The sequence below is a fragment of the Taudactylus pleione genome, unplaced genomic scaffold (assembly GCF_031769625.1).
Source record: "Taudactylus pleione unplaced genomic scaffold, aTauple2 ptg000201l, whole genome shotgun sequence".
In the NCBI taxonomy this organism is placed as follows: Eukaryota; Metazoa; Chordata; class Amphibia; order Anura; family Myobatrachidae; genus Taudactylus; species Taudactylus pleione.
Window position 1 is genome coordinate 50,468,525 of NW_028284603.1, and position 23,513 is coordinate 50,492,037.

Genomic DNA, 23,513 nt, shown 5'->3' on the forward strand with positions numbered 1-23,513 from the left:
CAACAGAGACGCATACAGAGCAGCTCCCAACTCCCTTAAGTATCACGTCACTTGAGTGATGCTTAAGGGACTCTGGAGTCACTCTGGAGTCTGTATGCATAATGCATTCAGTAGCAGCAGCAGCCTCGTCCTGAGCAGGGCCGGATCAAGGCTTGTGGGGGCTCCGGGACAACTAAGTTGTGGGGGCCCCCCTCAAATAAATGACCGTCTAACAATTTCCTCGTCCAATATGGCCGCAGTGCCCCCATTGTATCCCCCTTATAGACCTCCTCCTCCCAAACTACACAGTGTACCCAACTACAGCGTCTCCCTAGCACCCAACCCCAACACTTACCTCTTATGTTTTCCTGCTGCTCCCCGCGGCTTCTCCGCTGCCTGCTCTCTGTCTTTCAGAGGCCAGGCGCAGCCATCCCTCCGGACCTCCATAAGACGATCAGGTGACCGGGTAGCGGACGGCTCTAAGGCTGCTACTAGGGACCACGTTCCCGCAAACCTCCCCCATGCTGCACCGCATAGACAGGTATTTCAGCCGGCGCTCTCATCCCGCTATCACCGGCATATCCATCCTGCACTGTGGATTCACAACAGGGGATAGCCGGTGTCAGCCGGGAAAGTAGAAACCAACTTCTTGTCTCTCCACCCTTTATTCTACTCTGTACCCAGGGGGTCTCGTCTCCCTCATTCCTGTCCAATACCTTTTGGTAAACAGGTCTAGAGGTGAGAGGTCTTCCCCCATTAGGGCAGAGTTTTCAGCTGTACATTCTATTCAGGCCAGCACAAATGGTTCATTGCCACATTATGTCTTCCTATATTTAAAACTGGCAATATCTAACATTGAGAACATTTACCTGCAAAGGTTCTATTAGCATGTTGTATCCAATGATATATGAACTGTTTTTTTAGGCATTGCATTTATACAGATGTCCTAACCTATTTCATTATAAGATTTATGATACCAGTCATAGGGTTACCCTAATTTAGGGGTTCTCACAATCTATTCCTATCCTGATAAGATATGACTGGCTAAAAGTATGTAAACTGGTTGGAATGTATACCTATATATGCATATATATAATTGAATCTTGAAATGGAATTGATGAAATCGGCTGAAATGTATATCTAACCTGTCTATGCACAATTGAATATTGAAATTGTATTGATGGAGATTACATTAAAGGGCATTACTATTCAATATGTCTTAAGTCAACAAGCTTACATGGGGTTAATTATGATGGTGTGACTTATGCAGCATAATAACCTATTCCAAGCAAGATATGTACAGAGCATATATCTTGTAAAATACTTTGCAAATGGCACAATTGGATTATATAATAGTTAATTTTTGCTTCATTTCACCATATGTAACTAAGAAGGACTATTTGAGTCATAAATTATTGCATTTGGGCATTTTGCCATGGTTACAGGTGTATATAATAACAGCTTCTTAAATTTATTACAAGAGAGAACAATCCTGCTGCAATGCATATGGTCAATATTGACTGCATATAAAGCTCTCTCTTTGTTTGTACTATTGAATGTTCTTTGTTTGTTATGTATTATTCAGTCCATATAATAATTTTAACCAAATATCTATTAAAAGTTATATTTTAGACAATTAATTGTCAACTAATAAGTGCACCAAAAAGGGAAAACTTTCTGCTTTTGAATCATTTCTATATGATTCTATATCCGATATAGCAGCGCTGCGTGATGTCATACACTGCACCACTTAAACAAGAGAAGCTTTATTGCATTGATTTGTGCAATGAAGTTTCATTTCAGCGGTTCCCCGAACGGAATGAGATAGATCCCCTTCCCTGAAATGCCCACGTACCGGTAGGTTTACAGTTAGATCCGCTGCCTGCGTCCTTATGATTATGCAAGCCGGGCAGGCAGCGGTACACCTGTGACACTAGTCCCTCCTTCGCTGAACTTGTGTGTGGGGACCACCTGTATGTGGGGGCCCCTGGACGACCACCACTGTCGCCCCCCCTTAATCAGGCCCTGGTCCTGAGGCCAGGAAATCATCAGGAGCCCGCCACAAAAGGCAGTCTGTTTGGCAGTCTGGGGACTTTGGGGCATAATATTAAATTGGTGGGCACTGTATAGCATACTAGCGACATTGTGTGGCATAATGTCTATATTGTGGGCACTGTGGCATAATATGCATAATGGGGACACTATGTTGTATAACTATTGATAGGGGCACCAACAAATAAGTTTCCCTGGGGCACATGCACACATTAACCCAGCACTGCTAAAGAGTGTGAGTTTTGATATAAGGGATCTGTAATTTCCATATCTTTATAAGCTACAAACATATGAAAAAAATGCCAGTTTGTAATTCTCTTTAGTCTCAGAGATAAGGAAGCACATAGCAAAGACCTTGTGTATATCATATTTTTTCATTGGATCAGTGTAACTTTTACTTTTTGCAAGTGTAAAAAAACATAATAAACATTTGTGAAGAGTGAAGACACACTCTGCTGCCAAAAACTAGAGATGTGTTTTGGTTTTGGATCTGATCTCCCCTGGTTTTGGATCTGGATTGGTTTTGCCAAAACCTCACCTCCGTATTTTGTTTTCGTGTTTTGGTTTTGGATCTGGATCTTTTCTTAAAAAATAAACAAAACCGCTTAAATCAAATAAAATGTGCCTTTTTTGTTCCTACAGTATTAATAACCTCAATAACATTTATTTCCACTCATTTCCAGTCAATTTTGACCACATCACAGCTCACAATATTGATTTTTACATCTAGTTAAAGGGCCAAAAGGTTACATCCAGCTTGCTGGCTCAAAACTGATTGATATAATTTTTAATAGAGTTAAGGACTGTGCAAAGATGATGGTTGGGATACCCTTGAGGATTGAATAATTGATAGTTGGTGCAGTCCCTGGCTGTAAAATTGATAATAAATTAATTAAAAAACAATTCATTGGTGCAGCCCCTGGCTGTAAAATTGATAATAAATTAATTTAAAAACAATTCATTGGGTGCAGCCCATGGCTGAATAATAAAAATAAATTCATTGGTACAGCCCCTGGATGTTAAATTCATAATATATTAATTAAAAAACAGTTCATTGGGTGCAGCCCCTGGCTGTAAAATTGATAATTAATTAAAAACAATTCATTGGGTGCAGCCCCTGGCTGTTAAATTGATAATAAATTAATTAAAAAACAATTCATTGGGTGCAGCCCCTGGCTGTAAAATTGATAATAAATGAATTAAAAAAACAATTCATTGGGTGCAGCCCCTGGCTGAATAATTAATAAAAAGAAATGCATTGGTACAGCCCCTGGCTGTAAAATTGATAATAAATTAATTTAAAACTAAATCATTGGTTCCAAAACCAACCATAACATTAATTTCAAATGACAGGCAGCAATGCCCCAACCAGCACATAATGGAAAGGAAAAAGGTGCAAGATGGAATAGTCCTTGGGAAATCACAAATCCTGAGGAGAGTCCAAGTGGAGTAAGCCATTTAGCAATGATTTCCCTGAGTTTTTCTAAGAGGTTCTCAGCGGTATGCCTCTTAGTGAAACCAGTTATACAAAGAGTAGCCTGCCTCTGTAACAGCTGTCTTTTGGTAGATGTTGCTGTTGTAGGCAATACACCTACCCAGTGGGCTGTCACAGTCATGTAGTTTGCCCTGTCCCACTTGTCCACATATCAGTGGTCAAGTGGACAGTGGGTACAACGGCATTTCTGAGTACATTAATAAGGTTTTATTTAATGTCCTTGTACAGACTTGGAATTGCTGTTCTAGCAAAGTGGAATCTAGAAGGGATCTGGTAGCGAGGACACAGGACCTAAATTAACTGTTGAAAACCCACTGCAGTAATGGCAGATACTGGACACACATCTAATACCAGCATAGCTGTTATGGCATCAGTAATCTGCTGTGCAAATGGGTGACTGCTGTCATACTTGTTTGCCCTTGCAAACGATTATTTAACAGTTAATTGTTTTTTGGAGGATACGCTACAAGTAGTTTTCCTCCTGGTCCCCTTCTGGGATGAAGATCCACTCACAGCAGCAGCAACAGGCATAGTCATCAAGGATCCTTCTGAGGAATCACGGATAGGAGAGGAGTCAATCATGCTTCGAATGCCAACATTGGATGCAGCAGGACTACTCCCGTTGACGAATGAGGATGTTGATGATGCAGGTGTAGGTGTTGGAGATCGAAGGCGCTTGGATCTCATAGAGAGGGAGCAGGTAGGTGACACTGGACTTGTTACGCTTTGATTTTTGAAACTTGGCAACATACACTTTGATATTTGATGAATGCACTCCAAGTGACATAACAAGGAGGAGGTTCCTAGGTGGTTTAGGTCCCTCCCTCTACTCACTCTTGCTTGACAACGGTCATATATGGTTTGACAACTGTTGTCTGGATCGGGGTGGAAATAATTCCACATGTGAGAAGTGGATTTTTTTGTCTTTTGTCCCGGCATGACAACAATGGGCTTTGGGTATTTCAATCCATGGGCAACAGCTGTTGCCTTACTTACACAAAGGACAACCTCGGCATCAACATCCTCATCACCAACATCTTCATCATCAACATCCTCATCATCCTTAGCACCTTCAACTACCAAAATATCTTCCTCCATGTGCAATTCCACAGAAGCATCCTCAATGACTACGTCTGCAAGATGTTGACTGCCCTTCCCCACATTTACAGAGGTCACACAAATGTTGGAACTTGGGGGATCCTCCAGTACACTAGTATTTAGGTCTGGCTCACACATGGCAACCGCGGACACACTTGCACTCTCCTTGGGGATTTGTGATTTTGATTTCTGAGGACACACAGTTGTTTTTTCCGAAGGGCTATCAGAATCAGAAACAGCAGTCTTCCTAAAGAAAGTCCAAGGCCTTATTCTTTCCTTGCCACTTCGTGTAGTGAATGGCATATTGCCAATTTTTTGTTTATCTAAAGGCAAATTTCCTTTAAATTTTTTTTTCTTAACTTCAGTAAAAGTAGTTTTACCATATCGATGGCGTGACTTAAGCCCTGGGGCATGGGCCTTCATAGAGGACGAGGAAGTTGACGGCCTTGCTTTGCTGGCAGCAGCTACAACATGTGGTTCTTGGCCTTGCTCTACTGTCATGTGACAGCCCTCCATATTTTCTGTGGTCTTGAAGCAGTGTCACAAGCACCAATAGTGTAGCCAATGTGCGGTTACCTAATTCACACACGTGCAGTTGTGCGCACACAGAAAAAAATTAGAAAAAAAGACACATTTTTTTCAGGTCCAGGACTTGGGCCCAGAGCACAGATTGATGACGACTGGAGTTGGGCAGCACTTGGTTGCGTTGCTGACTTGCTGTATCTTGTGCGGTTAAGCCTAACACGCACACACACACAGACAAACATATATTAGACAAAAAAAAAAACACTCTATTTTTTTTTTCAGGGCCAGAACTTGGGTCCAGAGTGCCGATTGATGATGACTGGAGTCAGGCAGCACTAGGTTGCAACTTACTGTATATTGTGCGGCTAAGCCTAACACGCACACAGAGAAAATAAATTGACAATATAGATCTATTTTTTGGGGGGGGTCCAGAACTTGGGCCCAGATGGACGCAGCAGACAGCACAGCACCAGCCCAGATGGACACAGCAGACAGCACAGCACCAGCCCAGAATGGATCAGCACCAGCCCAGCAGCCCAGGACACAGCAGACAGAACAGCACAGCACCTCTCCCCAGCCCTTTACTACCCACCCTCCCTGTACAGTCTCCACAGCCGGAGTAAAATGGCGCCCGCCGCGTCCCTTATATATAGAGACAAAAGCTTGCCTCGATTTGAGAGATCCGAGTCACGCGGGAAACTCCGAGCCGACCTGGATACGACTCGGATCTACAAAATTCGGGTGGGTTCGGATCTCTAAGATCCGAACCCGCTCATCGCTACCAAAAACACATCTTGTGAGTATACAAACTGAAGGCATTGAATGGTTCTGTTTGTCATCACTATCTAAAAAAAAGGGTTTGGAGTTATTATGAATGTTTAATGGTTCATTTACATTTAAAGAGCCCAGGAGAAGAGAAAACATGCACTCTCTATTTCCAGAGAAAATTGTTACACTTGTTTATAATTATACCCTTTAGCATACTTAGCATGAGAGCCCTCTGCGTGTCAGGAGAGCTGCCGAGTCTGTGGCTGGTCAGATCTGCCGTAAGGGCAAGATGGACGCTCAACGTGCGTCAATGTTACAGATATTTACGCAGGTTAGCGACAGCGTACGCATATAAGAAGGAAGCAGTGGGCGTTCCTATACTTGGGTGATCTTTGGGACCAATAGCATATTTTCGCTGCCGCTTTCTGTACGAAATCGCAGCTGCGATCCCATTACCATCCATCTCTGAATCGGGCCCTATATGTGCATAGTCCCCTCACAAAACTTTTTATTAAGAGCAAGCAACTGGGGCACAATATGCTTCTTTGTTGTAGCATCAATATGCAGGGAAAATAGTGGTATAACTGTTCTGTGACCAGAGCAGGGGAGCATACATATTGTGACATAATATAGGGCCTGATTCAGTGATGGACATGGTTAGCATCGCTGCTGTGTCTTTTGATGCTGCAGCGATGCTAACATATGGTAATGCAGCAGGAAGCGTCTGATTACAAAAGACGCCTCCTGTCAGCATTGTAGATCCGAGTGCTGCATCCGAAGATGCAGCATCGGATCACTATTGCGACCACCGCAGTATTCGTCCATCTGAACTTCAGCTTACTCAGAATGGGCAATGGAACTGCTCAGCCAGGGCCAAGAAATCTGTGTCAAGTCCTGTCAGCAAAAATATCACACTACAACCACATATGAAATGCGGATTGTAGTAAATAGGGGCCCTGGGCCCTCATTCAGAGCCACTCGCTAGCGGCAGTACGCTTGTTCCGAGCGATGTTCGCACATCTGCGCATGCGTACGGTTTTTAGTACGCATGCGCGAACCAGTCAGTGCGGCTGAAAATCGTTTATACGCAATATAGCGAGTGCCTGCTATTTTGAGTGACAGAATGAGGCGTATGTGGGTGGTAACAGGGGAAGGTGCTTGAAAACGGGGAGTGGAGATCAGAACGCAGGCGTGCTTAAAGGTCAAAACGGGCGTTTTATGGGTGTGCATAATTAATATAGCAGCGTCATTGACCACGTCACTTGTTTTTTTTTAACTCAGAACTGCTCGCAAAATAGCGGTTGAAAAAACTAACCACAAGAATAGCGAGCAGTTCATATCCTGTTCGATGTACTCAATTAATCTAATAAATAGCGGACATGACGTATGGTGCGAGCGGCCAGGGGGCGTTTTTAACAAATAAACGAGCGTATGTTTTGCTCGCTCGTTCAGACTTAGAAGTGTGAACAGACTGCAATGTGCGAACGGATCATTTGAATAGCCACCCCTTGTTTTTGAACGAACGAACGCAAATAGCGAACGGCTCTGAATGAGGGCCCTAGTCCCTTGTTGACCCTGGGGTAGTCACTCTGTCTCCCGGCTCTTCTGACCCTTTTATTTATTTATATTTGTAGCGTCTAAAATCTAGGAAATGATTTATACATTTGTTCAATGAAACAAGGAGCTAGTCTAATGTGCACAGGATGATGGGAGGATCATACTTACCTACTCTTCCGATTTAGCCAGGAGCCGACTCCCCCGGACCCCCTGCAAATCCCAGACAAATCCCCGCAGAGGGGGGGTCCGATGATGCGATTCGAAAACCTCGGCATTGTGTATCGGGGCAGGGCCAAAATAATGTGACTCTGTGACCACACCCCCGCTTGACCCCCATTGCCAGATATTATTCCTGGCCACGCCCCCCCTTTTACCGCACCATGCCCCTTTACCGCACCATGCCCAACTGCTTCTCGACCTGGTTGCCCCCTCCTGGAGGGAGCTGCCAGAATGTCTGCAAGTATGGGGAGGATATTAGTAGATTGCGACATTACTCACTGTACTTTCTATGAAATTGAACCCTTGAACCAAGCAGGCACAATTATGTACAATTAAGGCATAGTGTGCAGCCATATACAGTATATGCACATGAACCAATGTATTAATATAAAAAAAAGAATTATATGAAGCATGAGATTAAATTTGTAAATATTTTAATTATTGATGCAAATGTCACAGTTGGATGTACATGTACTTAGTGAGGACATTTTCTCTTGTGTAAAACATGCACTGTGAAAACCCACCTTACTAACGCTGAAGCACAAAGATCATGCACATTTGATGCACAGATGGACAATGACTGTGCTCAGTGTGGCTATAAACATAGGAATGTGCTGACCCATTAAAGTAGGCACAACTGCATTTTTGTTGATGTTCTGGGATGTATAAGTTTTCCCCTTGTAAAAGACCCTAATTGGAAATAGTCGAACAGTTATACAGCGCCTATAAAAGTTATTCAGCCTTTTTGGCAATTTTCACATTTTTTTCTTCATGGAAACAATATGGGGGTTCTTGATATTGATCAACACCGAGTATTCCAAAATGTTAAATAAGTATAAAAAGACATCTAGAGTGTTATCGGTAATCAGGCACGCCAAGAACCGCGCTGGGAAAAGGGGGCGTGGTCTAAGCACGGGAGGTGTGGTCACGGCCCCTTAGGCATCAGCCCGGCACATTGCCAGTGGGAGCGCGATCACTATGATCGCTCCCCTCACAGGCATAGGAGACTGCTGCTCAGCAGCCGTGAGCAGTCTCCCAGTGTAGCCCAGCACACAGCAGCGTGTGCTGGGGGGATCAGTATAATTTACGGTTCAAATCCCGATGCCGGAAGAGCGGCACCAGTGAAGATCCCGACAGCAGCTAAGGTAAGTCCTAACCCTAACCTCCCCCCCAAGTGCCTAACCCTAACCCTTTCCCGCAGCCTAACCTAAGTCTTCAGGGGGGGTGCCTAACCCTAACCTCCCCCCGGGGGTGCCTAACCCTAACCCCCCCTTCCCCTAGCCTAACCCTAACTCTCCCGGGGGGGTGCCTAACCCTAAGTCCCCCTGGGAGCCCCTAACCTAACCCTTTTTGGTAAGTTCTCCATACGCTGAAGCGCAGACGCATGCCCACAGCATTATACTCCCAACTTCACACTCCTCAGAGATGCAAACCCGATGGTGTACGTACATCTTCAGCGTCCGTCAATCTGCGCATGTGCAGGGACTATACTGGGCATGTGCAGGACTATACTGGGCATGTGCAGGTCTCTGTCATGCCCCCTAAGCTGCACTCGGCTGTCTGATGGTCATAGCGTTAAATTGTTCATTCATGCATCAGGTTTGATGATTGATCATATAATAAACAACTAATCTGAGCCATTTGTATGACTGGCGGTGAGAATGATCCAGTGTAGAAACAAGCAATAATCTCCTTTCTAGCCCCGGAGGTGACTTTACATTTGCTACATAGCAGACAAATATTTTCCAAAGATCAGGAAAACTGCATTTCCACAATAAGTACTTACTTTCTGATCGCTGATTCCATCACTTTACACATTGCAGGGACTGGCTCCCATAGCAGGGACAGGCTCCCATAGCAGGGACTGGCTCCTATAGCAGGGACTGGCTTCTATGTTTCATAACACATCCAGGCGGTACAGAATTTTGTGAATATTTAGCGAATTGTCGAGTCTAGGACCCGATAATTAATAAATCAGATCCTTAAAGAGAATATTTATGTACAAACAAATAACTTTGGGTGGGCTTCATGTAGAAAGGGCCTACTTGGGCGCTGTACGCAAATGCCATCGCAGCGGTGATCCCGTACGCAGCTGCTGTACGGAAATATGCTAATGTTGCAGACATTGAGGATTACATTGAAACGCCCACCTGCGGCTTTGCAAATCCAAGCATTAATGTACAAAGATGCAACTGAAGTTGTATCATTCCATTATCGCAGTTCTGAGTAACCCCAGTGCCAAACACAGGATTTCTAGAGGGGTTTCCAATGCTTGATTTTAGAACGACTGTGGCCAGGCCATGAAGAGGGCATAATTAGCACTTATCCAGCTTTAATATGTGTCATACAAGTGGAATGTGTGTCATCCTTCCAGCATATACAGGACCAGCAATCACAGTAAGCCATTAGATGCGGCAGTAGGGCCATCCTGTCTGAGCTGAATGTTTTTATTTCACATGTGTTCACCATTGGGAGCAAGTTCATGAGTCTGGGGGAGCAGCAGAAGAACCTAGCACTGCTCTGGACATATTTGTACATTTTGGTCTCTTTATGCACTGGATAGTGTATTATTATAGAGTATTAATAATTATCCCTATTGATAGTCTATAGCCGTGCACCCCTAACAATGCATGTTTTCAAGATCTCCTAGTTGATGCACAGGTGGTGCTAATTATTTAATTTGCTGTACTGAAAAGAACATGCAGCTCTAGTAAAATTCTATTATATCACTATCTCTATTGTGGTCATGGTGTGGGCTGGGGAGGGGGTTCCAGGCAACCGGAGAGCCCCCTGCATTTGCCTATGAATCCTATGGCCATTCAGAATACCGACATGCCAGATACACCTTTGTTTGCATACAGGATCGGCCCAAAAATGGTCGCAACATTCCTGTGGTTTTTGCCGCCACTCCCCATTACCTTCCACAAATGCTCACTGACTGTCAGTCACAGTGTGAGGAAAAAATCACTGCGAGCGACTACAGTAATGTACCTTGATGTATACACAGTTCAACTTGCGCAGTTTACCGATATTAGCTGAACTGCGTAAATATCAGCATTGCGTACAACTTCAAATTAGTCCCAAAATACCTTGACATGACAAGACTTGTTTGCATTGCATACAGAATACATTTACTATGCAGCCGAGTCCAAACTATTGTCATCTGTAATCAATAATGTCAGGATGAGAGAGTCCCCTTTACTGCTTGTGAGACAGATAGACTGATGTGTATTAGAAAACAAAAATTGACTATAACCATTCAGTTTTGATAAATGTCTTTAAGAATTTACATACACATTTGTGAATATTACTATATTACTACTGTATATTTGGATAATATAATCAGTGGCAGAACTGCCACCACTGCAGGAGGTTCAGCTGTTACAGGGCCCAGAGGTAAGGAGCAGGGCCGTAACTGGGGGTGTGCGAACGGTGCGGCCGCACAGAGCTCAGCGCTCTGTAGGCGGCAAAGCTGCCCACCCACAGCCTCTGCATATGGCTAGCAGGGTGTCTTTCCAGGCACTCTCCAGCCAGAATCTCTGCAGCAGTGCCGCCTGGAGCATCCATAGGATGCTGCAGGCGTCCACAACGCTGCCCTTACAGCCCCCCGAAGCATCCTGAGGATGCTCCGGACATTGCTGTAATTCCAGGCAATTTTTGGCCATGCCCCGTCAGTATGAAGTCACACGAAGGGGGCGTGGCCTGCACCGGGACCACTAGTTACGGCTCTGGTAAGGAGGGCCCGACAATAGCAGTCCACCATTCTAAAACCCCTGCTCTTCTGAGCATACGTGGGGGCCAATACTTGCACAGTCCATCTTGCATCACTCTGGGGAAGTATAGAAGTATCATTGACAGATTTGCTCTGTACAGATGGGTTGAGTCACACACTGGGCCTCATTTCGAAACACAAATGGTCTGAAATGCAGCGAATATCCTCTTTGGAGGTGAAAGAGTAACTTCATATGTGCGAGTGTGCCATAACCTTCTACAAAAGCACATCATCTACTGAGAAATATAAAGACATTTGTGGAGGAACCGAAGTTTGCCCCAGTCAGTTCCATGTAAAGCCGAGCGAGACTATTGAGATGATATAAAAAGGTGGAGAGGGCACTTTTTTCTTGTACTTGGGCAGAGAAAAGCAATCTAGATGATTTTTTCCCAATGCTAAACAAAGATTCAACACAGTAAATTGTCATATATAATAAACACCCGATTTTGCCTGACTCTCATGGTTAATAACGTTTATTTATACAGTGCCAGCACACTGTGTAGCATTTTACAATTAGGAACACAGTAATAAAAGAAGACTGGGTATTAACAGATAGATAAAACGGTAAGGGGCCCCTGCTCTTACAATATATAAGGATAGTGGAATAACACATGAGATTAATTGGCAGGGGTCCACTGCAATAACAATAGGAAAAAGTGGTCAGCCACAAGGGAATCCTCTGTAATTCCCTATTGTGCAGCAGCACAGCACATGCATCGAGTGACCCCGAGCATGCTCAATAGCACACATGCAGGACAACACACAGAGGATACAAGGGCATCCATGTGTGTGCAGTGATGTGGGAACTAAGCAGGCGGGTTGGTGGGCTTTATAACCTCATGCTGTCTTCAATAGCACTATCTCTACTCTATGATCTGGGAGCTTTGGCAGATGCAAATATTCCCCCCCCCCCCCCTCCCCACTCTGCTCTTTCCTACCACTCTCCGTTTTTCCCCATTGACAGGACTTTATTAAGGGGATTATTGGGGATGCAGTCAGGAAGCCGACGGTCGAAATGCCGACTGCCGGCTTCCCGACTGTGCAATCCCGACAGGGGACTAATGATAGGCGTCAAAATCCCGACGCTTATCATTATCCCTACGCTGGGAGCCCGACGCCTGGCATACCGAACGAGGGTAAGCTGGGCGGCGGGCGTGGACAGCCGTGCTTTAGGTTAGGGGCTCCCGGGGGGGACTCAGGGTTAGACACCCCCCTGGGATGGTTAGGGTTAGACTAGGGGAAGAGGGGAGTTAGGGGTAGGCACCCATGGGGGAGGTTATGGTTAGGCACCCCCCGGGAGGGTTAGGTTTAGGCTGCGGGACGGGGGGGTTTAGGTTTAGGCCATACATGCCTACCCTCCCGGTTTTCGCAGGAGGCTCCCGATTTTTCGGGTAACCCCCCGCACCCCCAGAAGGGTAGGCATTTCTCCCGCATTCTGCCCACTTCCTAGTGAAGTGGGCAGAATTAGGAGAATACCAGCGGCAATCGCGGGTCTCCGTGAAGGGGGCGGGGCTTAAGCTGTGATTCTGCATGAATCACAGCATTTGGCCCTGCCCCCTATGTAATTGTGCAATTTTACCGCGAGGGGGCGGGGCTTAATGACGCGAATCGTCAAGCCCCGCCCCCGTCGGCCCCCTGCTGCTTCTCTTACCCGGGCTTCTCCCGGGAAGAGAATATTAAAGGTAGGCAACCCTGGTTTAGGCACTTACAGGGGGGGTTGTTTTAGGCACTAGGGGGGAGGTTAGGGTTAGGCACCCCTAAGGGAGGGTTAGGGGGAGAGAGGGTTAGTTTAGTTAGTATACTTTAGAATGTAAGCTTTTACTAGCTGGGTCCTCTACCCTCTTGTGCTTTTCCTTCTCTACTTTCATTTACTTCTTACTCCCCACTAGGGCACCTAACACTTGATTGCTTTGCTCTGTTGCTTATCTGGGTGTTATGGTTGCTAATGTAGCAATGTATATTATCCATGTCCTGTATTGTATTGTACTGTATTGTAAGTCACTGGTCAACTTATTTGTTTTTGTACTTTGTAAGGTGCTGCGGAACACTTGTGGTGCCATATAAATAAATGATGATGATACTTACCTGTCGGGATCTTCACTGCTGCCAGTCTCCCGGCGTCGGGGTTTGAACTGCCGGACATACGTCCGGCGGTCATTCATACCGATCCCTTGCATTGAGTTAACTGCCACATAAAGGGTTAATGGGAAGCTTATTGTGCATATATATGGTGGACCGTGGTTTGTGGGGACTTTGGATTTTGGTAGTGGGCATTGTAGCTAGGATTGAGATCAAAGTTTCTGTGGTGCTGTGCAATATATAAGAGTTATATACTGGCAGTAGTAATATTGTATTGAGCAAGAAATATTTGGAAGCAGTGGTAGTGTAATGAGAGCGTGCTATTAGGAATCTGAGCTAGATTGAGTAATACTAGGATATCACTGCAATATTTATGAATAATGAGCTATTGCTGCTTACATTGATTGTAATGAATGAAAAGAATTTGGGATACGTGCGCACGCATACATAATTAAGGTACTTCTAGACATATATAAAACAGGTAATGAATTCAGAGTAAAGCAAACTTGATGCATTGCACCATTGGTGCTGTTACACTGTTTTATATCATTTATAAGATTGCTAGTAATTACTATTATGATAACAAACACGCACGCACACATATATATAAAATCTTAAATAAAGATTTATCTGCATGCACATTTTGTGATACAGATGTAATTTCCCAGTGATGTGTAATCTATATGTCAGTCTATCTATTTGTACTGCATATAGAGGGATCTATGTGTAAGAGCTGGATGTAAATTATAAGTATTATGTTAATGATTGTAAGTCCTATGTCTAGGATACCTGCTATGGTATTTTTCTGAATAATACATATTATAAAGGAATATTATTTCTTGTGTATACTGGAAAATTCTTTGTGTGGTGGTAAATGAATGAGCTGGTCATTAGTGTATTTGCCTTGCTATTAGCCCCTTTTGTGACATTAGCACGTCCTTTTAAAGTTTAGTTACCCTTTAGTTATTTATTATTATTTAATTAAAAGACACTAGCATCTTTTCCGAAATATTTACTATATTTGTAAAGTTAAAATGAAATAATGATGCTATCCTTCTGACAGTAATTAAAGCATTAATAAATCACATTATAGGAACCTTTGCAATAAGGTGCATTGTCAGACCAGCTTCCATTCTGCTGACACAGTCTGCTGCTGGGACCAATGAGCTGGTGTCCAACATCACATGCGTAGTGGACCTCGTGATCTTCAAAATACTTAGAGCCAAACTTTCTGCCATTATCAGGGGCTTCCAGTGCTGGGCAAGAGACTGCAAAAGAGCATTCAAAACTGTGAGACAGATACAATCAGAGGGCACAACTCCTTACATGAATTCTGTATCTTAACATGGGGTATGGCTTTGGACAACTTGTTGTAGGAAGGAAATAGGATAACTTAAGAGAGTTCAGAGATGGGCAACCTCATTAATTATCAGGGAAATAGAAGGGATACAAGAAAAACTGGTGTGCCTTATGGTGGGTAAACACTGGCCGATATATTGGCCAATCAATTGATCAGCCAATATATCCCCCGTCAGCCAGTGTGTACAGGCGACATGTCTGTGAACGCCGCCGTTCACAGACATATCGCATCGGCTGTGCTGCACAGGCGATGGACAGATATGTCTGCAGACATATCTGTTCATCGGCAGGTGTGTACAGTCTGCAGACTGCCTGTACACACACAGCGGCAGCCGTGGGGAGACCCACCTCCAGCCCGGGCCCCTACCCGCCTCCAGCCTGGCCGGAACTGCTGCAGCATGCAGATGATGGCCCTTCAGTGTGTATGAACGACCATCATCTGCAGATATATTGCAAGGTGTGTACCCACCTTTAGAGATGACCTAACTAATATGATTAAGTATATCCAAAATAAATACACATTTTGTCTAATTAGCTTTTCATAACAAGGAGATAAGAGGTCATTAGTTGCGAAATGGTTTTACCATAAGGGTTCTTTAGTGAATGGGTGGTAACATTGTAAAAGACTTTACCAAATGTGGTGGTGATAGCATATTCACAAAAGAGAAATACAAATGATATTGTCAGCCTTTCTTACAAGAAATGGTATCTGTAGCTATAATAAGTTATCAGAATGCCATTTCTGGAGTCAGTGAGGATTTTTCCCCTGTACAGGTTGAGTCTCCCCTATCCAAATATTCTGAAATACGGAATTTTTTAAGCATGACTGACTGAGATAGTAAAACCTTTGTTTTTTGGTGAGTTAATGTACAAAAACTTTGTTTAAAGCACAAAATTATAAAAAACATTGTATAAAATCACCTTCAAGCTTTGTGTATAAGGTGTATATGAAACATAAATAAATTTCATGTATGTACACAAACTTTGTTTGAGTCACAAAATTATTGAGTCCATTCCCAAGTTATTTCATTATGTTATGCAAATATTCCAAAATACGGAATATTCCGATAACCAAAATACTCCTGGTCCCAAGCATTTTGGATATGGGAGAGTCAACTTGTACCACCATCTGAAGCAGGGGCGTTTTAGGAGAGGAGGGGGCCCGTGTGCACTCCTCGTGCGGGGCCCCCTCCTGTCTCCCTGGTGGCTGGCAGCCAACTGACACGGCTGGCCAGCCAACGGAGCATTAGTAGACTCCGGGCACTAGAGTGTGCCGGGAGTCTACTGCGCATGCGCAGAACACCGGAAAATGGCCGCCAGTGACCTCGGACAGGTAAGTTTTAAAAATATATGGGTGCAGTGTGTGCAGTGCGGGGCCTCCCTGGACCCGGGGGCCGGTGTGCCCCGCACACACTGCACCCATTATAGATACGCCACTGATCTGAAGGCATATTTGGCACTGTCACAATGGGGTATCAGCACATTAGAATACGGTTTGCATCCATCACTTGCACCTCCTTATGTTTAAAGAGACAGAAAAGGGGAGAGAAGGGAAAAATCTCACTACTACTGACAATACAGCAATGATGAGACAATTCATAGGTCCTTGCACACATTGGACCTGATTCAGACCCGCTCGCTAAGTTGCGCCCGCTCGCTGTGAGCGATTTTCGCCCGGCTGCGTATGCATATAATTCGCAGTGCACGTGCGCAAGCCAGTGTTTGCGATCGGATTTTGGTTGCTCATAAGCCACTATCAGGTCACTACTTTGAGTGACAGATAGTACCGTTTGTGGGTGGTAACAGGGGAAGGTGCTTGTAAACGGGGGAGTGGTGTTGCGAACGCAGGCGTGTCAGGACAACAAAACGCTGTTTAATGGGTGTGCATAATTAACAAAGTCATGTCATTGTACACGTCACCTGCATGTATTTCAGCCAGCACTGATCGCACTGCTTGCGGCGGGGAAAGGCAACCTCAAGGGCTGCGAGCAGCTCCGATGACTCTCGATGTTACCGATTAAACAAACAAATCCAGGAGATGACGTGTGTTGCGAGGGGAAAGGGGGCATCTCTATACACTAGCGAGCGCTCACTGCCGTAGCTCACTAAGACATGGAGGGTGTCCTTACGCCACACAGTGCGATTGAGGAATTTGAATATCCGGCCCCTTTTCGGCAGCGAGCGACCACATCTTGCAAGCAGGTCTGAATGAGCTCCATTGTCTTCATCCAAAGCCAGACTATTAGGGACATATTTATAATGGGTGCGACTCCAAGCAGTGTCAGTTGAAAAAAAAAAAAAGTATAAATAAAGTTTAAAAAATATGTTTGGTTCTGTTGTTACTTTTACTGTTCTGTATGCTGTACCACAGTGAGTTTGCTCACAAATAACAAATCCCTTTGAAACCCCGCAGTGTGAGCTGAGCTACAAAATGAAAAATGGATAACGATCAGTTGAGAAGAGAAGAGAAGAGCAGGAGCAAAATACAAAGACTTTTGATGCAGCTGCTGCCACCAGTCATGATGACATTAGTCCTTCAACATCATGTAAAGCCAATGCCAACAGGCATAGAGGGTTTAAGCCAGGGCACCTAAAATTAAAGAACCAATATTTTACAGTGGTAAAGAAAAAACATAAAAGTTGGCTGGAGAAAAACATAAAATTGGCAATATGCTAAGGTCTTGAACTTTATTTATGAGTGGGTGGTTCTGCAACTGTCAGTGAGACATGTTCTTTTGCCTCTTATTATGACAATGTAAGCCCTTCTGACTCTAGAAGAGGTGTCAAAAAATGAAAATCACTAAGGCACAGGAACCAACTGTGTGCTCAGAAAATTCACAAATCACTTAGGATAGTCTAAGTGTGTCCGTGGGTGCAAAGTGTGAGCCTGACCTTTCCAGTACTTGTACTCAAAGAGGAGCCTTCTTCCACCATTTGTGCGCTCTCTGCAAATGTGGGGATGATCAGCACAAGTCAACATGCTGACATAGAAATTGAGGATGCTGCACCAGGATGAGAAGGATATTTGTGTAGCTGACGCTAATAAGGATGTTGATGAGGATGTTGTTTGTGTAAATCAGGCACCAGTGGAAACAGTTGTTGCCCAAGCCCATTGTCATGCATGGGCTTAACACAACAAATCCACATCTTTTGTTTGGAATGATTTCTATCCAAATCCAGACATCAATTGTCAAGCCATCTGTAGCGTTTGTAAAGCTAGATTAAGTAGAGGTAGGGACCTTAACCATCTAGGAACCTCCTCCCAGTTACATCATCTGCAGCGCATTCATCAAAAGTTTTTTCCAAATTCAGAAACTTTGGCTAAAATAGTAACAACAAACAGTCCAGCATCAGCTAGCTCCCTTCTCTCTGCTAGATCCAAGCACCTGCCATCTCCACCACCAACATTTTCATCAACAATATCCTCAATCATGATCAGAAGTAGACCTGCATCCAATTTGATAAGGCTAATAGAGTCCTTCCCTATCCAGGATTCCTCAGAAGAATCCTTGAGCGCTACACCTGCTGCTGCTGGGAGTGGATCTTTATTCCAGAAGGGGACCAGGAAGACTACTAGTAGTAGTTTAAAAAAACAATTGTATGTTAAACAATCCTTTGCAAGGGGGAGCAAGTATGACAGCAGTCACCCAGTTACACAGCAGATCACTGACGCCATAACATCTATGCTGGTATTAGATGTGCGTGAAATATCCGCCATTAATGCAGTGGGTTTTAGACAGTTAATTGAGGTCCTGTGTCCCCACTACCAAATCCCAACTAGATTCCACTTCACTAGAATAGCAATTTCCAGCCTGTACAGGGACAAAAGGTCCTCCAAAATGCTATTGTACCCACTATCCACTTAACCACAGATATATGGACAAGCGTAGCAGGGCAAACACAAGATTAAATTGCTGTAACAGCCCACTGGGTGAGTGTATTGCCTTCAGCTGCACCAACAGCAGCATCTAAGAAACAGCAGCTCATTCAGAGGCAGGCTACTCTGTGTATCATCGTTTCACTAAGAGGCATAATGCTGACAACCTCTTAGAAAAACTCAGAGAAGTCATTGCAAAATGGCTTACCCTACATGGACTCTCCTCAGAATTTCTCATTTCTGACAATGCCACCAACATTGTGAGAGCATTACAGCTGGGTGAATTCCAACACCCTTTATATGCTTCAGCGGATGGATGAACAGCAAAAAGCCATCCAAAGTAACCTATAACATAGGAAGAGGAGGGGGAAATGTACCTTACTCAATCTCAGTGAGAATACTTTCCATGTTGTGCAAGGTGCTGTGAAGTGAATTCAGACACTTCCAGCTTTAGTCAGGTAATTCCCCTAATTAGACTGTTGGAAAAGCAGCTTGAGAAACTGAAGTTGGAGCTGAAACAAAGCGATTCCATTAAGTATGTTGGACTTGTAGATCTAGTCCTTTATATGCTTCACCAGGATCCAAGGGTTGTCAGGATCTTCCAATCGGATCAATATATTTTGGCTACCGTGCTTGATCTTAGTTTTAAGTCATACGTCATGTATGTCTTCCCAGTGGACACAGATCTGAAGAGATGCAAAGAGCTGTTGGTATGCAAATTGTCAGCTCAAGCTCCTCGTGATGCAGCGATAGCTCCACCTTCTGTTTCTCCAGCAAGTGCAGCTGCCAGGAAAAAACTAAACTTTCCCAAAAGACCCACTGGTGATGCAGATTAGTCAACACAACCAAATTTTTAAATCTGGTCGGGTCTAAAAGAATTGCCTACAATTAATGAGACCTCTACCGTGACTCCATCTAATACGGTCACCATTCAAAGAATGGTTGAAGACTATTTTAATGATAGCATCCAAATAGGACAGTCAGACAGTCCGTTTGGCTACTGGCAGGAATAAAAGGCAATTTGGAGGCTCTTGCACAAACTGGCTTTGCTCTACTTGAGCTGCCCACCCTCCAGTGTGTACTCAGAAAGAGTCTTCAGCGCAGTCAGGAACCTTGTCAGCGATCGGCGTAGGAGGCTACTTTCTCAAAATGTGGAAAAGATAATGTTCATCAAAATGAACTAAAAATTCCATTAAGGAAGACCTTTACCGTCAATTACGTCCAAAAAATACAAAGGCACTTGTACTGGTGGATTCCAGCGTGGACAAATTAATATTGAGTGAAGATGATGTACACACTGATGAGGGTGAGGAATTGGATGATGATGGCGTCAACATCTTGCCTCTGTAGAGCCAATTTGTGCACATAGAGATCATTGCCAGCAATGTCAGCTGCCCATTGGTAGTTTGTTTTGAGGGTGCCCAAACAAACCAATTGATTCAGCCACAATTGACAGTCCCTGTCGGTGAAGTGATCGGTTTGTTAAACTGCACATGTCCTGTTTAATATATACAACATGAGGGTGGTGGAAGCCATTTTGTGTATGGGATCATTGCCACCAATGTCCACTGCGCATTGGTAGCTTGTTTTGTGGGGGTCCAACAAACCAATAATTTCAGCCTGAAGTTATTGGTTTGTTAAACTGTGAATGTCCTGTTTCATATATACAACATAAGGACAATTCCATCTTGTACCTCTTTTCTTTGCATTATGCACTATTTGGGACATTGCTGACTGTTTTTTTGCGTGGATGACCAACAGTTTTTATAGTTTATTAAACTGCCATCCTGTCTCCCACTGCAGTGCCACTCTTCTTTCCTAGATGTGCCTTGTTGGAAGTTGCACTGCCACAGCCGCTGAAATCTTCTACATGCATTTGATGAATCCCAAAAATGTTGATGAATCCCAAAAATGTCCAGAAATTTTTATGACCACAGACAGCATCTCCTGTATGCAAAAATTTCTGAACCACCAAGTTAATGGGGTGGGCAAAACATGGGCCGTGGTGAATTGATAGGCTGTTATAAATAATGGTTCAGGTCAATAAATGTCTTCCTCCTTCGTATGTAGGTGACTCTAGGCGGAATAACTGGATAATGTAGATTGTGGGTGTTATGCGAGAGACCAGAAATATGAGCAGCAGCACATAGCAACTTCCTCAAATAAAATAACAAAGTGACCGCGTTAGAAAGTAACCTATATTGTGTCGTAGACAGGTAATGTTTGTTGAATCTATGAAATTTAGATAAGCTGGAAATAGGCTGCTGCTATCAATAACACAATGGTCATTTGGCAAATATATCAAAGGAAAAAAAATGGTGATAGCGCAAACTAAATCAGATTTGTGTGCAGAGAATGGATGGACAGTGTGTATAGGGAATCACCTTTGGTTAACTTATCATGAGGCAGATGTATAAGAAGCATATATTTAATAAGGTTAAAATGAAATCAATATTACATATTAAAAAAGTATAGATTGTCCATGGTAATCATGAATAGATAGATCTTATAATATGAAAAAATATATATTCTGGGATTGATGCAGACAATAAACAGTTAAAAAATCAATATATCAATAATAAATCAACATATGAAAAAATTTACTAAATTGGTAAGTCCCAAATGGGAAAATGTGAGAATTCTCAGGCACGTTACTGTATAATTTCAAAGTTACCTAACCTGCAGGATGGTGTAATTAATGATCCATATACCACTTGGTGATGGATGTATTTTAATTTCTCCCCATGGGGATGTCAGCTCAACAGCTGGGCAACTTGTGCAGAGTTTCAGGGGGAATTCTGCAATCTTGTAGGTGGGTTTTAGTGGCAATCCATGTCCCATGGATATTGGAGTGTAGTGTGAACAGGTGGTATCTCCCGGCGATGGTAACAGCTCGGCCACTGAGCAGCTTGGTGCGTGATGTAGCGGGAGATCCTATAATCCTGTTAGGAGATGTAACCGGGGTCCGGCTGGATGATCGGGGGACAATGGTGTGATATTATGTCCAGTAAAAGGGTGCCGAGTCTTAATCCAAAGGTAGCAAGTGAGGTCCGTCTAACGTGTTTCTCTGTATAAAACAGCTTCATTAGAGGCTTAATCCTTCCAGGATGTGTGCAATAAAGTGCAAATACCTATAATTCAAATATTAGTCGTGTGTTTTGGTCACATACATACTGTCGTGAGAGGGTTTGTCTCTTACCTGAATTGCCCACATTCTGGTGGAATCAGCTCCTTCAAAGAGAGGGTGGAGTGAAACCTGTGCATTCTGCATTAGCAGTGGAGGTCTGGAATTCCAGGTTTTCACATTTACACAGACCCAGCTGGAATGATCACTGGAGCACAGGAAGGGTTTAAAACTCCCACACACCTGAAGCTACTGGCTCCTGATGCTGGACAAGCTAGCCAGGCAATAGGCTGGGGTTGGTGGTTAGCATTAGCATGCCAGGACCTGGATGATCCACAGACATTAGCACAAGGAGTACTGAGACATTTACTTTTATGTTGTTTGTTTATTTTCTGTTATGTGCCTGTGTGTGTCTAGGCCTAACCTCACGTATTCTAAGGTGCAGTGTCTGCTACCCTTAAAAAGACACTGCTTTACCAAGTACCTAGCTTATCTGGAGTCCTCATTTCAATACCCCATGTTACAATACATATTTACATGGTACATATTGTGCATAAAGCAGGCTGAGGTAACCTGAGGCACTCCACCCGTTGACAAACAACTTCCAGCAAGCCCAGCAAACAGCACGGATGGGAGTTGTAGTTCAGCCAGAGACCTACAGACTGCTTTCCTCAGCAAATCCTCAAGTCCATGGGCTGGCGGCGATCATGTGACTCTGTGCTCCATTCAGTGTGGAGTGTCCTTCATCCAATCGTACACATCGCAGTGGACACCTAATCCTCTGAGCCAACCTGTGCAGACCTGGGGGGGGATAATAGGACTGCACTGACTAGCAGTCAGTGCCTTGTACAACACGTCTCACTTCTGTGCTGCATTACTAGGTTCCAGACTTCTCCTTGCTATTATTGCAGAAATACTTGTACCATCGATCCCTATCTGATACCAGTATCATTAGTTCCCACCTGATCCCAGTACCATCGGTCCCTATCCAATATTCAGCCTAGTGGTACCTACTCAAGTCTAACCTCATTGGTACCTATCCAATTATCAACTTTCCGGTTCCACATTCATCAGCTATATCTAGTACCAGCGGTTACACATTCATTAGCTATATACAGAACCATTGGTACCACATTCATCGGCTGTATCCATAACCATTAGTTCCATACTCATCAGCTATAAACCAGAACCATCGGTTTCAACATCACCAGCTGCAACTGGAAACATTGGATCAATGACGTTGGCTATTGCAATCCTTCTGCATTATTAAGCCCGTGGTCCTGGGGGCTTTCCCTCAGTACCTTCGGAGGGCTCTAGTTTGAGTCATAGGAAGACCCTTCCAGGGGACCTCGACCTGCGCATGAGATGCAATGAAATCCATATCCTCTTGCGGGGTTCCCTGGCGAAAACTGCTGGTGTGTTTAGACTCTGTGCCCTTGGCTAGGGTATTAGTCAACTCCCTAATCTTAAATAGTTTTCAGTTCCCCGTATCTAGTGCTACCTCCTGAGTCCTGTCAGCCTCTGAGTACATCCTCCTTATGTTTCTCCATAGTTTTGGTCATCACCAGGTCCCAGTACCTGAGCTCTATCCTCAAGTCCTATACACTGC

At 44.0% G+C, this 23,513-nt stretch overlaps 1 protein-coding gene across 1 annotated transcript in view; it reads right to left on the reverse strand.

The window, feature by feature from the left end:
- FBLN7 (fibulin 7) overlaps window positions 1–23,513 on the reverse strand; it is a 131,320-nt gene that overhangs the window by 21,232 nt on the left and 86,575 nt on the right. The window contains exon 3 of the mRNA XM_088477378.1: window positions 14,642–14,812. Coding sequence (XP_088333504.1) covers window positions 14,642–14,812 — 171 coding nt within the window. The remainder of the gene's footprint in view (window positions 1–14,641; window positions 14,813–23,513) is intronic.